The sequence below is a fragment of the Lolium perenne genome, chromosome 2 (assembly GCF_019359855.2).
Source record: "Lolium perenne isolate Kyuss_39 chromosome 2, Kyuss_2.0, whole genome shotgun sequence".
NCBI lineage: Eukaryota > Viridiplantae > Streptophyta > Magnoliopsida > Poales > Poaceae > Lolium > Lolium perenne.
The window spans coordinates 291,347,462-291,361,792 of NC_067245.2; the positions used below are offsets into that span (position 1 = coordinate 291,347,462).

At 45.3% G+C, this 14,331-nt stretch overlaps 1 protein-coding gene across 2 annotated transcripts; it reads right to left on the reverse strand.

Moving 5' to 3' along the window:
• Positions 1 to 388: 388 nt before the first annotated feature.
• Positions 389 to 5,480, reverse strand: LOC127336269 (uncharacterized). Of its 2 annotated transcripts, XR_007873231.2 has the most exons (7): positions 4,973 to 5,480; positions 3,280 to 4,662; positions 3,007 to 3,210; positions 2,533 to 2,625; positions 1,378 to 1,833; positions 1,166 to 1,265; positions 389 to 849 (listed from the first exon to the last, which is right to left on the reverse strand). XR_007873231.2 is itself a non-coding variant. In XM_051363062.2 (5 exons), the coding sequence occupies exons 1-5, from the start codon at positions 5,387 to 5,389 to the stop codon at positions 1,381 to 1,383; spliced, it is 2,550 nt and encodes an 849-aa protein (XP_051219022.1). In that variant the 5' UTR covers positions 5,390 to 5,480; the 3' UTR covers positions 1,377 to 1,380. The 2 variants fall into 2 exon arrangements, 1 of the variants encoding a protein (XP_051219022.1); XM_051363062.2 differs by lacking the exons at positions 389 to 849; positions 1,166 to 1,265 and having other exon boundaries at positions 1,377 to 1,833.
• Between the last annotated feature and the right edge of the window lie 8,851 nt (positions 5,481 to 14,331).

Consider the following 14,331-nt stretch of genomic DNA (forward strand, 5'->3'; position numbering starts at 1 on the left):
ATGCTTGGTTTATTTTATAAGCACCCCACTAAACACCTTGCATTGCATATATCCATTCCTTTTCTAGTCAACATTCTTAATAATCCTTTAGATATGATTCGGGCGTGGGGGCAGCAAGGCGGACGCAGATGGGGTGAGGCAAGCTCAAAACAAGAAGAGGCAAAGAGACGGCCGAAGAGGAACAAACTAGCAGGGAGGAGAGTGCTTAAAATTGCGTATCTCCAACGAAGTGGCATGTGGCGAAATAGAACTTTGCTCGTTGGAATATTCAGAAAGCGGCAACAGAAGTGCACAGATCGATATGCAATTCCTACTTTTGATTCCACCAATTTACACTGATATCATCTCATATAAGAAACCAATTATCTATTCTAAAGCTCTCTTGGAATGAGACACCAAAACTTTAATTAGATTAAATCTTTAGACGCGTACAATGCTACATACAGATTCCAGCTCTGTCACCGAACTTCTCAGTCCTTGTGCAGGAGCGGAACATAGAGATAGCCAGTGATAGCTTTGTGGTAGGCGTGCGTACCATGAACAACTGACGAAACACTCAACTGAAACACAGCATTCCGTGAACACTAAGAAGCATTTGGGCAACATCCCGTTGTTGTAGCATGCATCGGTAGAACATGCTATAAGTTCCTAGTTCTACATAGCCAATAAATAACTAATTACCCTATCATGACAACAGAAAAAACATGACAAGAGATTACGACCATATGGCTGAATGTGATCACTTCCACCGGAGAAACCGAAGACAGTGCATCTAAAATTAAAATCAAAGCGTAAAAGGCAAAAGCTACTGCAGCTATGTACCCTCAAGCATCAGCCGATCAGGTCAATCTGCAAAACAGAACGAGGCAAAGAAAGTAAATGGCCGATATTTCAAATGTGCACAGGGTACAAAAAAAACATCGAACAGCTACTCATGTATATTCTCTAGGCCTTTTTATGCCTGTAAATTTCATGGAAACTATTGTTTTGGCGCCTGGTGCAAAATGAGAAGCTCACTGCTATAACATTATGCTCTTTTTACACCACTAAAGTTGTTCCTTCGTGGCTAAAAATGTGCATACTCTTGACATTTTGCTGGTTTCTTATTTTTGTTTCACAATTCAGACCTTGAGGAGTCATATTTGGGATATTTAGATGGCATTACCGTCTCATCCAGTCTGAAGACTAGGCGACGAAGGATCACATAGCCCTGAGTAATCAATATACGGCTGTAAAACATCGTGGAAGCCCGCTGCATTTTGGTCCTGCCATGTAACAAGAAAAGGTTTGATTCAGATACATGGTCACGACTCACAAGTCAATAGCAGCTACTACATATCTCACACAGGTAAATCAGTTTACTATAAGGATTATTACCTGTTATAATTTTGGTGGCACCATTGGTCCACCCATAGATCCATTTGGTAAGCCACCGGTGGACATCATATTCTGTATGGCACTCATTGCATTCGTCATTCTTGCCAAGTCCTCCTGCAGCTTTTTCTGGCTTTCCTCCATCACTATCACCTTCTTCCTTAGAGCAGCTGCCTCTTCTTCAGCCCTTCTTTCAGCCCTCGCATCTTTAGAGGCTGCCCAGACCTGGGGGTTTCGAATTTCCTCTGTTACTACAACCTCCTCTTTCAGTTTGGAGGCTTCATCTCCAGCCTTTGTTTTGGTCCTCGCAGCTTGCGAGGCTGACCTTCCCTGCATGTCTTCGGGGGAGGGCCCAGATTTATGCCTGCGTGTCTTACCCCTCCTTTCTGCACCCACGACAGATGCATAATCGCCTCCTGAACCTTCTGGATTCTCGTGAGCTGGGTCACCAGATTGTGACTGCAAAGACCAGGGCAAAAACTAAGTTTGAATTTTTTTTGTTACATGTAAAATCTAATACTCCCTCCGTCCATAAAAGGATGTCGGAGATTTGTCCAAATTCGGATGTATCTATACACTAAAAAGTGTATAGATACATCCAACATCCTTTTATGGACAGAGGTAGTAATTGACTTGCTGGTATAATTCATAGTTTTTTCGTTCTTTTCATTCAAGTAACATCAAAGTTTAAAACAGCGGGCTATGTGTCTAAGCGGCGACTATCTCCAGGCGCTAAGAAAGCTATAGCGAGCTAAGCCGTCTAGCATTTTCTACAAAACAAGAAAACTCCTAGAAAAATTAGGCATAAAATATCCATATCATCTATAAATATGAAAAGAAATTCAATGATACAAACTTGTACCGAACAATAATGATGACTGTAGTAATAAAAGTAGTGCATAAATGTTACATACGCAGATATAACTTTCAAATCCAAATATAGGCTTAGCGGGAGAAATAGCACTATTTTTTAGCCCTATTTAGCGTTTTAGCGGGATTTAGCGAGCTATTAGCGGGAGATTCTATTTAGCGCTAAAAGGGCATATCTTTAGCGGGAGCCTTGTGATTCGGCTATAGCGAAGAGATAGCGCGCTATGTAAAACTTTGAGTAACATACAAATAAATCATCCAGACTGAAAACAAAGAAACAAGAGCTACCTCTTCCTGACGTATCCGTGCAAAGCTCTTTGATCCGGTAACATTGATATAGGTTGATCTGGCCCTGCAAGCTTTACCTGCAGCACTTATAGCCTGTGTTCAAAGGCATATATCAATCATCCAAAATTATTCAAAGCATCTATTCCTCTGTTTCAAAATAGATGTCCTTTTAGAGTTGGGTATAGAGAATTAAGAGTGTTGGTAAAATGTTTATATTGCCCATCTCTTTTTTCCTCAAAAGGTCATTAACTTACCACTTGTTCTTCCCCAAAGCATGGGATGCAAGCACAAGGGGAGTTAATTACCTCTTTCCTGATGACATTGGTTAAGGGAAAAGTAGAAAAACAATGACTTAAATTGCATTGGAAATGTAGAGCGACAAGTATTTTCAGAAAGATTGGAGGCTAAAAGAACATATACTTTGAAACAAAGGGATACATGTTACAACAAATAAAAGAGAATGCACAGCACTACCTTGAACTTTTCAGTACTCCAATACGCAAGAAGGACTCGCCAATGTTCTTTTGGGACACGAGGATCTCGATCAGCAAGGCGTTCCTCTTCAGATACATGGGTATCATAATGTGTCCGTTTTAATTGAGATTTCCAAACCCTCCGCTTGTTTCTTATGAACGTCATGACCGGCAACTCATGAGATGGATCCACATCAAATTTAAGCTACACCAAAGAATAGTGTGTGTGAAAAACGTTACAGGCAGGGAAAAGAACAATATTAATAATGCATACCTTAACAATGTGCCACATTACACTCTTGTTCTCTGTTGGAATACTTTTCCAACTTATATACGTGAGAGGTGCCAATATTGCATCTCGTGCTAGTACACCCAGAAAGTTAATCAACATGGTTGCATTTTCTCCAACTGGCAGGCCCGAAGTGTTCAAGGAAACTGGTATCCGTACAGTCTTGGGTAAGGTCCATACTTTGACACTAAGACGTTTCTTTCCCTTTTGGACTTCTTGCTGCTCTTCAGAATCACTTAAATCATGCAGGGATGCCTTATTGGAACCCTGAGACATCAAACGGTTAAGAAACACGTTAGGTTTCTTCTTTCCAAGGGCCCTTCTGACCTCCAGACAATAATTACGCGCGAAACGCTCAGGGTCAGACATATCAGTATTTGAAGGAATTGTGGTTGAATCAGGCGCATCTGATTCATCAGAGATTTCTTGAGCCATCTTATGCGCAGAAGGTGTGCTAGGGCAAAGATCAGCAATGATTCCATCAATGTCTGGAGGTTCAGACTCATGTCTGCTCTGATCTGGAGATACATCATGGTGCTCATCCTGCTCACTTTCTACAGATTCAGTGTTTGCTGTGGCAACTGACACTTCGAAATCTGGAGAGGCGGAACGCCGCTGAAAAGGCCCCCATTCCATTGGGTCGTCCTCCATAGCAACTGATGGCACTTCGATATTAGGAGCAAAATCTTGCAGGTCATCATGGTCACTTTCTACAGGTTCATGATTTGCTTGGTTGAACGGCGGGTGAACCACCCCATCCATGTCCAGACACCCTACATGACTGCCCTCTGCATGACTCTCATGATAAGGGTGTTTGTGCGCCTTCTGTATGCTCTCACTAGGAGTCTCCATATGCTTGTCCTCTACACTTAATGACTGGGGGGTAGCGGAGCATCCAACTCTCTGGTTTCTACGAGTTACAGCAGTCTCATATATCAGTTCAGTGCGTCTCGCCTCTCTACACACTTCATGGCTGAGAGGCCCTTCCTGCATCTCCTCTGAATGAATGACTCTATGCAGGTGTGCCGTCTTTGCTCGCTTTGGCTGAACTATGTAACTAGGGTGCTGATCCTTTACATGATCTCTGACCTCATTTAGAGGAAAAACATGTCTCTCCTCATTACCCAAAGTACGATGGCCAGGTGAAAGTCGATTTCTCTGAAGGCTATTGTTTGCAACAGTCTCATTGGCCATAGGTATCTCCTCTCTATCAGCCATATGATGAGGATACTTCTGTTCATCCCGATGGACGTGGATGAGACGGCTGGGACGCTCTATCTGTGTCCTCCCCGTAGGAATTAGCCTGGCATTAGGTTCTGCTCGGGGTAGTCCTGCATACATTGCATAACTCGAATGCTCCTGCCATGTCTGCATCACAGGAAAAGAAAATGCGAACTATTAGGTAAAGAGCTGATCGATACCCAAATGCTAGCATGAGTGCGCATCCAGATCTCTGGTCGACTGAGCTAGAGCTAGGCACACTACAAAGTTACATACATGAACTCATCAAATGAGGGGAGAAAGGCTATTTGTTCTACACTTTGCAATCAGCCTCAGGTGAAGCAAGGTATTAGGAGGCAAAAAATGGTAGTTTTCAGTTGAGTTAAAGTTTCTTCGATTCCGCAATACGAAAATTACACAAACCCTACTGCCCTACATACTCGAGAAATGTATATACCTCCCGAGCAGCAACGATGGGTGAGACAGTCGCGGGGGCGAGCGGCACGACGGCCGCGGCGGCGGAGGACAGGATGTAGTTCCGGAGGCGCGCGGAGTTGACGGCCAGCTCGGCGCCGCAGAAGGGGCAGGCGCAGCGCGATAGCCCGACCGGCACACTAAGGAGCTCGCCGCAGGCGCCGCACGGAAGCCGAGCCCCGCGCGCGTCCGCGGCGCTGCGCGGCATCGGAAGCGCCCTCCGCCGGGGCGGCGGCATGAGCTCCGGCGGGAGCGACTGCGGCGTGCCGCAATCGGGACAGACAAACTCCGTCAGCCCCCGTTCCACCTCTAGTGTCTCTCTGCATCCCACGCAGTGCACCTCCAGGATCTCCTCGTGAGGATTGGCCGCCGCCGCCGTGGCTAGCGGCGGTGGCGCCATCGCATTCGAGCAAAGGTAGGGCTTTCTGTTTTGGCGGCGGCTGGGAGGGGAACGCTGGACGAAGGTCCGAGGCAAGTCAGTGAGGGTATGTTTGGTTTGAGCCCGCTAGGACCAAATTTTTGGCATGACCAATGAGAGGGCATGACCAAAATTTTGGTAAGGTTGTTTTGTTTGGATTATAGCCATTGTACTAACCAAAATTTTGGCAAAATTAAGCCCGTGTTTGGTTTGCAACAATCTAAAATGCAACAGTCTAATATTTGACACAACTATTGATCTCTTAATTTGATTGGATGCTTTCTGAAAAATACTAAGATGTAGAGGAGCATCTCCACCTGCGCCACCGATAGCATTTTGGGGGGCAGCATAAAAAATGGGCTTGCATCGGCAAGCCTCAAAAAGCGCCGGCTCAATTTCGAGCCCAATAGAAGCGTCGGCAACCCCGTGTCGGCCCCTTCGCGAATGACGCGAATCGAGCGTGCCGGCGCCTCACGCTGTAAATAATATTGGGCGTGAGAGCCACCTGTCAGTCACACATCCCAAAATTATACATCATTTCCCCCAAAACCCCTTCCCCTTCGCCGCTCATTTCTCCCGCCCACCGCTCCATCTCCCATCCAGACTCCAACCAGAAAAACCCTCGTCGCTGCCATGCCGCCGAAGAAAATGGCTCCAGTGAAGGCAGCGAAGGCGCTGACGAAGGCACCGCCGAAGCTGAGAGCCGTGGCGCCAAAGGAGAAGCCAACGAAGATGTCGAAGGAGGCGTGGGAGGAGGAGAAACGTCGATGCTCAACGGTGACGGTCGACCGCAAAAGGCACTGCATCGCCGCTCTCGAAGTCGCGAAAGCGGCGCCTGCTGCCAAAGTGTGCCTCAGCTTGGGCGGCGGTCAGCCCGAAGGGAAACAGCAACTCGCCGGACGCAACTTGGGCGGCGGGTTCTCGAGCTCACCCTCATCGCCCGGGTACTATGCGGAGGGGCCATCTGAAAGTGCATGGAGCCTCCATGTGTGGTTTTGGTTTAATGAGAATCCCTATGGACTAATATTTGTATTGAATGAAAGTTCAAAGATGGTAAACCTAGAGGAGGGGTGAATAAGTTTCTACAGATTTTAATTCTTTCTTTGCAATATTAGGCTTTGCGGAATATAAATGTGAGCCTAATGCAAACTAGGTGAGGCATCCTAGATGATGATACAATTAACTCAAGCATGAAGGCTCTCACAGGCATATATAGCACAAGTAAAGAGTTCGGTTAGGGATAACCGATAGCACACGGAGACGAAGGTTTATTCCCGTGTTCCCTTTCTTTACAAGAAGCTATGTCACGTTTAGAGATGCCCACGAAGGATTCCCCAACGCCACGAAGGCTCACCTTCTTCTCCGGAGCCTATCCCACGAAGGAATAGCTCATTCACTTGTGGTAGGCTTTGAGGCAGCCTCCAAACCTTCACAATCTTGTCAGGAGCAAATCCACAGCCCGGATGCTTTTGGACTTTTTTGCCCACCTAGGGTTTCCAAGGAACCCTAGAGAGCAGGTATCTCGATGAATACAAGGGGAACAAGATTTAGCTTGGTGGAACTATAGATCAAGATCTCCTCTATCTTTTCCCCAGAGGGATTCGAGTTTGGGTGGAGGAGGAGGGAGATCTGAGGCTTTTGGTGTTTCTAACAATGGAGGATGAGAGAGCTCAAGAACAGTTTGTAGTGTAGTGCCTAAGTGTTCTGAGCTAGGTGAAGGGGTATTTATATGTCCACTTGAAATCCATCCGTCAGGACTTGTCTAGTTCAGCAAAGTGTCGAAGAAGCCGGTCTGCCGGACCTGGCGTCGGGCTGGCCGGTGGTACGCCCGGTGCTGCCGGGCCACAAACCGGGCCGGCCGGCAGCCGCTGGGTGTGGCGCCGGGCCAGTGCCGGATGGCTTCTGGGCTTATAGTACATGCGCTCCGATGGTCACCGGTGTAGGAGCCGGCATGCGCCGAGTGGTCCGGTGCTGGGGGCGCCGGTGCCGCCGGGTCACAGACCGGGCCTGGCGTCGGGCCAGTGCCGGACGACTTCTGGACTTATAGTACATGCGCTCCGATGGTCACCGGTGCAGGAGCCGGCATGCGCCAAGTGGTTCGGTGCTGGGGCCGGTGTCGCCGGGCCATACGCCGGCATGTAGAGAAAAAGTGTCCCCCTTTTTCATCGAAGTGGGGGGTCTCCCTTCACCTCCTTGTTCCATTGATACACCATTATGCCTGTTAGACTAATGCCTAAGAATAATCTTGTAGGCATGTATTAGTCCGATTACTCTAGCAACGGTGTCATTATGACCAAAATAATGGATAAGGGTAAAATACTCTTACACTCTCCCCCGTTTTGGTATACAATGACAAAACCGAGCTAGAGTCACATATAAATATTATGATAAGCTCAAACCTTGATTACATATAAGATATTAAGACAGCCCCCCATAATGTGTGCACTTGGAGATTTTGCGTTTGAATGCAAAGTGCACCATTTGTAGAATATGATAAGCTCCCCCAATATCTTTAGGAAACAAGCCGTGTATAGACAAGTATATATCAAGATATAGGCATTGAGCATAATCATCCTAGCATAGAGATTAAACATACAATAACTTGTCCATACACGGATTATTCAAAGTAGCAAATGGTTCCGTAAATGAAAGCAAACAAATAGCACAAGCCAAATAAGAAGAAAATAAAGTATCAATGGCTTGTGCACCAACAAACAAGGAACCCAACGAACCCCGTGATCCTAGACTCTACTCTCTTCTCCCCCTTTGGCATCGGAACACCAAAAAGGAGAAGGAAAGAGTAGGAATGCTAGCGTTCCCATCAATAGAACTCTTCCCCAGTAGGTGGGGAACCCTCATCGTCATCCTCATCATCATCTTCATCATACTCTTCATTGTCTTCATCGTCATCTCCAGAACCAGCAGTATGAGGAGCATGAGCAGACCTAGTCCTGGGAGGAGGAGCACCACCATGAGCAAACAGGGAGAGGTCAAAGTTATGGAACATGGCATCATCAATGGGAGGCATATCCCAAGTTGAAGCAACCACTGGCTCTATCTTAGGACCAGCTAGAGGAACAGGATGGTTTCTTCCAGCCATAAATTCATTTTGGCGCCTCCTAGTCTCCTGGTTCAGGGCAAGGCTTTGATGATCCACATCATTTGTATTTCTGCACATCTGCCAAAGATTTGCCAAGAAGCGGGAGGCACCCCGCTTGGGGCGCATAGAGGAGCTAGAGCTAGCAGCCGAGTCATGTCTTTCCTTGGTCCTTCGCTCCGAAGGCATCATCTCAGGTATGTCAAGTTTGTGTCCTTGTTCTTATTGTAAGGAGATGGCACAACAATATTGATGAGCTGCTGAACATACTGAGCAAAGTTTGGAGTCATGCGGTTGTGAACAGAGCGTCTTAGTTCATTGTAGAGGTAGTCACAGCCATCAATTGTCCTAACATTCTCAGGACGGCAGTAATACATGATGTTGAGATGGTAGGCTCGACAGTCACTTGAGTCTCCAGACTTGCTGACTAGACTCTCACGGAATATCTTGGCAAGCACTTGATAAGAATAGTACATCCCTGAGATGAGTGGGGAAGCATGTGTAGGCTCTGGAGGGTAGCAGAAATCAATATTGCCATGAGTGAATTGCTCCTGACTGTGGATCTGAAACCCACGAGCGCGGCCACTACCTAATCCCATTGCTTGACAGAAGTCAAGGTAGTTGCAAAAATACTTCTCCTTCCCAGTCATCCAAGTCAGAGTGCGAGCAGGGTCATCATGGAAGAATACTGTGCAATGGAACTGAGGACAAGAATCGGGCAATAGTCCCCGAGACTCTTAAAGTGAGTAGGCTTCAAGCATACTAGATTAAGAAGACCCATCTTCTGCAAAGTGTCAACCACAAAGCGGTACTTAGTGGCATGGAACATGCTGAGCTCTTCCTTGTTGATGGCCTTGGGCAGCACAATGATGCCATTCTTCATGAGGGCCGGAATGTTGTAGAACTCATCCCAAATGATAGCCTGAGTCTCGGTCTAGAATTCCTTGTTACCACCGGTGTAGGTCCGTTCCTTGAAACGATAAGGATTCTCATCTCTGAGTCTCTTCCGACCAGAAATATGAACTGTACCAGTGTTGGATTTTGGTGGCCTCTCCACAAGATCATCAACTGGAACTTCATCTTTGCCTTTCCTCTTCTTTGATGTTGTCTTGGTTCGACCTCCAACTGAACTGCTGATGACCCACAAGTATAGGGGGTGTATCGTAGTATTTTCGATAAGTAAGAATGTCGATCCCAACGAGGAGCAGAAGGTGTTGACAAGCAGTTTCGATGAAGGATTCACTGTAAATGCTCACAGACAAGTATTCAGGGGGTTTTGATGTAACAGTTGAATAAAGTACGAGTAAGTAAAGTGCGAGCGTAATAATTGCAGCGAGTGGCCCAATCCTTTTTAGCACAAAGGACAAGCCGATTTGTTTACTTATAATGACCAAACGTTCTCGAGGACACACGGGATTTTAGTCTAGTGCTTTCGCTACATACGGCTAAATAATCTTCATTGTTATGATAAGTGTTGTGTGGGTGAACCTATGCTAATGTACCGCCCTTCCTAGGACTAATACATACTTGTGATTATACCCCTTGCAAGCATCCGCAACTACAAGAAAGTAATTAAGAATAAATCTAACCACAGCCTTAAACTCTGAGATCCTGCGATCCCTCCTGCATCGATATACCAACGGGGGTTTAGGTTTCTGTCACTCCGGCAACCCCGCAATTAGCAAACGAATACAAGATGCATTCCCCTAGGCCCATAAATGGTGAAGTGTCATGTAGTCGACGTTCACATGACACCACTAGAAGAATAACACCACAACTTAAATATCACACCATTGAATATTACTCATCCATAGTTCACTACTAACATTTAGACTTCACCCATGTCCTCAAGAACTAAACGAACTACTCACGAGACATCATACGGAACATGATCAGAGGTGATATGATGATGAATAACAATCTGAACATAAACTTGGTTCAATGGTTTCACTCAATAGCATCAACAACAAGTAGAGATCGATACCGGGAGAGTTTCCCCTATCAAACAATCAAGATCAAACCCAAATTGCTACAGCGGTGACGAGGTGCTACGGAGGAGATGGCGGTGATGATGGTGGAGATGATGATGATGGTGATGGAGATGATGTCCAGCTCGATGACGGTGACGATGGCGTCGATTTCCCCCTCCCGGAGGGAATTTCCCCGGATTCTCGCCCGCCGGAGAGCTCTTTCTCTCTCGGTGTTCTCCGCCCCGCAGAGGCGGTCAGTAATCCTTCGCGAGGTACCCTCTGTGGCTTAGGTTTTCGAGACGAAGGATTTCGCGAAGAAAAGGAGGCGAAAGGGGTCGTGGGCCCCTGCACCACATGGCGGCGCGGCCAGGGCATGGGCCGCGCCGCCCTAGGGTGTGGGCTCACCCCGGGTCCTCCCGGCCCCTCCTTCCGGCTTCCTCCGTCATCTTGAAAAATAGGATTTTTGGTATAATTTCCTCCCACAGTTGATCTTCCGAAATATTGCGTTCGACGGTGCTTTTTCCAAAGAGAATCCTCGCTCCGGTGCTTGATCCTCCAATAATGATGAAACATGCAAAATAGATGAAATAACATAAGTATTGTGTCCCAATATGAAATATATCAATGAATAACAGCAAATTATGATATAAAATAGTGATGCAAATTGGACGTATCAACTCCCCCCAAGCTTAGACTTCGCTTGTCCCCAAGCGAAACTGAGCTCGATAGACAGGACCACATGTTTATGGAGTGAAGAGTCGATAAATAAAATACGGACAAGAAGCATCATATTCATTCACACAGGACATTATAGTAAACAACCTCTTATAACTCAACTTGAAACAAGTATAAGGTAATCACAAGTAAAGGTGCATAAGAAATCATAATTGGTGATGGCAAACTTCGTTCTTGGTCAGAGAACAATTAACAGATTATATTTACCTCATTGAGCAGCGCTCTCATGTTAAAGTTTATAAGGCACAACTTGCATACTCAATCATAATGGTCTTTTCATGATCATTGATAACTTGCAAAGCTATATTCATTCAGATAAAACTTGTACTAAACAAGGAAGAATAAAAACATGATGAAGTGAATCACAATATAATGGTTTGATCACAACAACTCAAATGCTTGCTCAAGATGGAGGGAAATAGGTTTACTGACTCAACATAAAGTAAAAGACAGGCCCTTCGCAGAGGGAAGCAGGGATTAAATCATGTGCTAGAGCTTTTTCAGTTTTGAAATCATATATAGAGATAATAAAAGTAACATTTTGAGAGGTGTTTGTTGTTGTCAACGACTGGTAGCGGGTACTCTAACCCCCTTGCCAGACAAACCTTCAAAGAGCGGCTCCCATATTATTTTCATTTTGTGTGGCACTCCTTCCAACCTTTTCTTTCACAAACCATGGCTAACCGAATCCTCGGGTGCCTGCCAACAATCTCATACCATGAAGGAGTGCCTTTTTATCTTAGCTTTATTATGATGATGACACTCCCCCCAACCTTTGCTTACACAAGCCATGGCTAACCGAATCCTCGGGTGCCGTCCATCAATCACATACCATGGAGGAGTGTCTATTTAGTTTAATTAATTTGGGACTGGGAATCCCATTGCCAGCTCTTTTTGCAAAATTATTGGATAAGCGGATGAAGCCACTAGTCCATTGGTGAAAGTTGCCCAACAAGATTGAAAGCTAAAACACCACATACTTCCTCATGAGCTATGAAACATTGACACAAATAAGAGATACTAAGTTTTGAATTGTTTAAAGGTAGCACATGAAGTATTTACTTGGGATGGCAGAAAATACCATGTAGTAGGTAGGTATGGTGGACACAAATGACATAGGTTTGGGTTAAGGTTTGGATGCACGAGAAGTATTCCCTCTCAGTACAGGTCTTTGGCTAGCAAGGTTAATTAGCAAGCATAAGAGTCGAGGGAAACAAACAAACATACATATGATAGAAACAATCATGCATCTTCCTTGTAAGCACAAACAATCTTAACTTCAGAATAGTAAGCTATGAGCTAACAAGAAAGACAATGAAACATCTACATGTATTTCTCTTTTCTATTTAAACCTCAAAGTGTTGTTGCTATTGACCAATGCTAAGTTTGCCAAAACCAAATAGATTTATTCAATGCTCCCAAAGTGATACCAATACTAACAACAAGGTAAATCATATAATAGAGATTGCAAACTAGAATAGGATGTGCAATATGTAAATGATAAGACTTCTCATTAATATTCCATAACGATAACTCACACCAAGGGATACATAAATAACCAACTAAAGGAGAGATACTTCCAAACGCAACCCATTTTATATGATAACTTCCCTACTCATGATATGACACTACTTGACAATAAAAGTAAAAGGTAGTGATAATGTGATACCGCGGCACTCCACCAAGCTTGGAACAAACCAAGGGGATGCCAATACCGATGATGAATTACTCCTTCGGCGATGGTGGTGATGAATTCCTGACAAGCTTCTCAATAAGCTCCTGAAGCTCGTCAATCCTGTATATGAGATTGCGAATCATCTCTGAATTGTGCTCGACGCGGTTAAGGAGTCTGTCCAACGGCGAGTCCCAGCTCTTGGAGTTATTTCCCCACTCTTCACCTCGTGCTCCTTCCTCCTGCAGGTGTTAGAACGATCTATATCCCACTGGCTAGGCAATGCTGCCTTTGGAGTCCCTTCAATTTGATTATTGAAAATTAGATTGTGGAAGGGATGGTGAATGCCTGATAGAGATGTTTTCGGAGCTAGGTAATGACGTGGAACCGCTCCTCCAGTGCGAATTCTTGCGCTCTTGTTTGCACTAAAAGGGTTGTCCACCACCTTGATGCTTGCGATGGTAGCACGCGGGTGTGCGCGCGAATCTTCCTCCACCTCTTCTTCATCCTCTTCCTTGACGTCCTTGTCTTCCTCTTTCCACCCAAGATCTTGATCATCTTCATCCGGAAACTCCTTGCCCTTGTTCTTGGAGACCATGGTGCTTCTAGACCGAAAACAGATCCTGGCAGAAACAGCTCGAAACAAAACACGTCGAGAAAACGATATACTGACCTCCAGGGGTCCGGGGGATTATATAGCAAAAATTTTCACGACAAACGGAAAGTACCAGATCGAACCAGAGTCGGAAAGGGGCGACGAGGCGGCCAAACCATAGGGCGGCGCGGGCCCTGGTCAGGCCGCGCCGGCCTATGGTGCCACGCCCTCGTGCGTCCTTTCCACTCCGTTTCGAACTCGTAATTTTTCATATTTTCCAAAAACAGCGAATATATTGTTAGGACAGTAACGTGCGTACTTTTCATTCCCAGTCCTGGTACCTATTCAAAGTCGAGTTCTGGCGGACTGTCAATTTGCCCTTTGATGAAAGCTTCCGGTGTTTCCACTTGAATAATATCAACATCAACATTATAAGAATCACCTGAGATATAATGCTTGAGTCTTTGTCCATTCACCACTTGCGTGGCATTGCCTTGGAGAGAGCTAATTTTGATTGCTCCTGAACGATACACCTCCTCGACAACATACGGTCCTTCCCATTTCGAGAGTAATTTCCCTGCAAAGAATCTGAGACGAGACCGATACAATAGGACTTTGTCCCCAATATTAAATTCTCTTTTGATAATCCTCCTATCATGCCATTTTTTAACTTTCTCCTTAAAGAGTTTAGCATTTTCATAAGCTTCACTTCTCCATTCATCTAGAGAACTCAATTGCAACAACCTCTTATCACCGGCAAGTTTAGGATCTTTATTTAATTCTCTAACTGCCCAATAAGCTTTGTGCTCTAGTTCTAAAGGTAAATGACAAGCTTTCCCATAAACCATTTTATAA

Coding starts and splice junctions, on each gene's coding strand:
- LOC127336269 (XM_051363062.2), bottom strand. CDS start 5,389: ATGGCGCCACCGCCGCTAGCCACGGCGGCGGCGGCCAATCCTCACGAG. Junction 4,663..4,972: donor CCATCGTTGCTGCTCGGGAG/GTATATACATTT, acceptor CCTGTGATGCAG/ACATGGCAGGAGCATTCGAG. Junction 3,211..3,279: donor TAATGTGGCACATTGTTAAG/GTATGCATTATT, acceptor TCTTTGGTGTAG/CTTAAATTTGATGTGGATCC.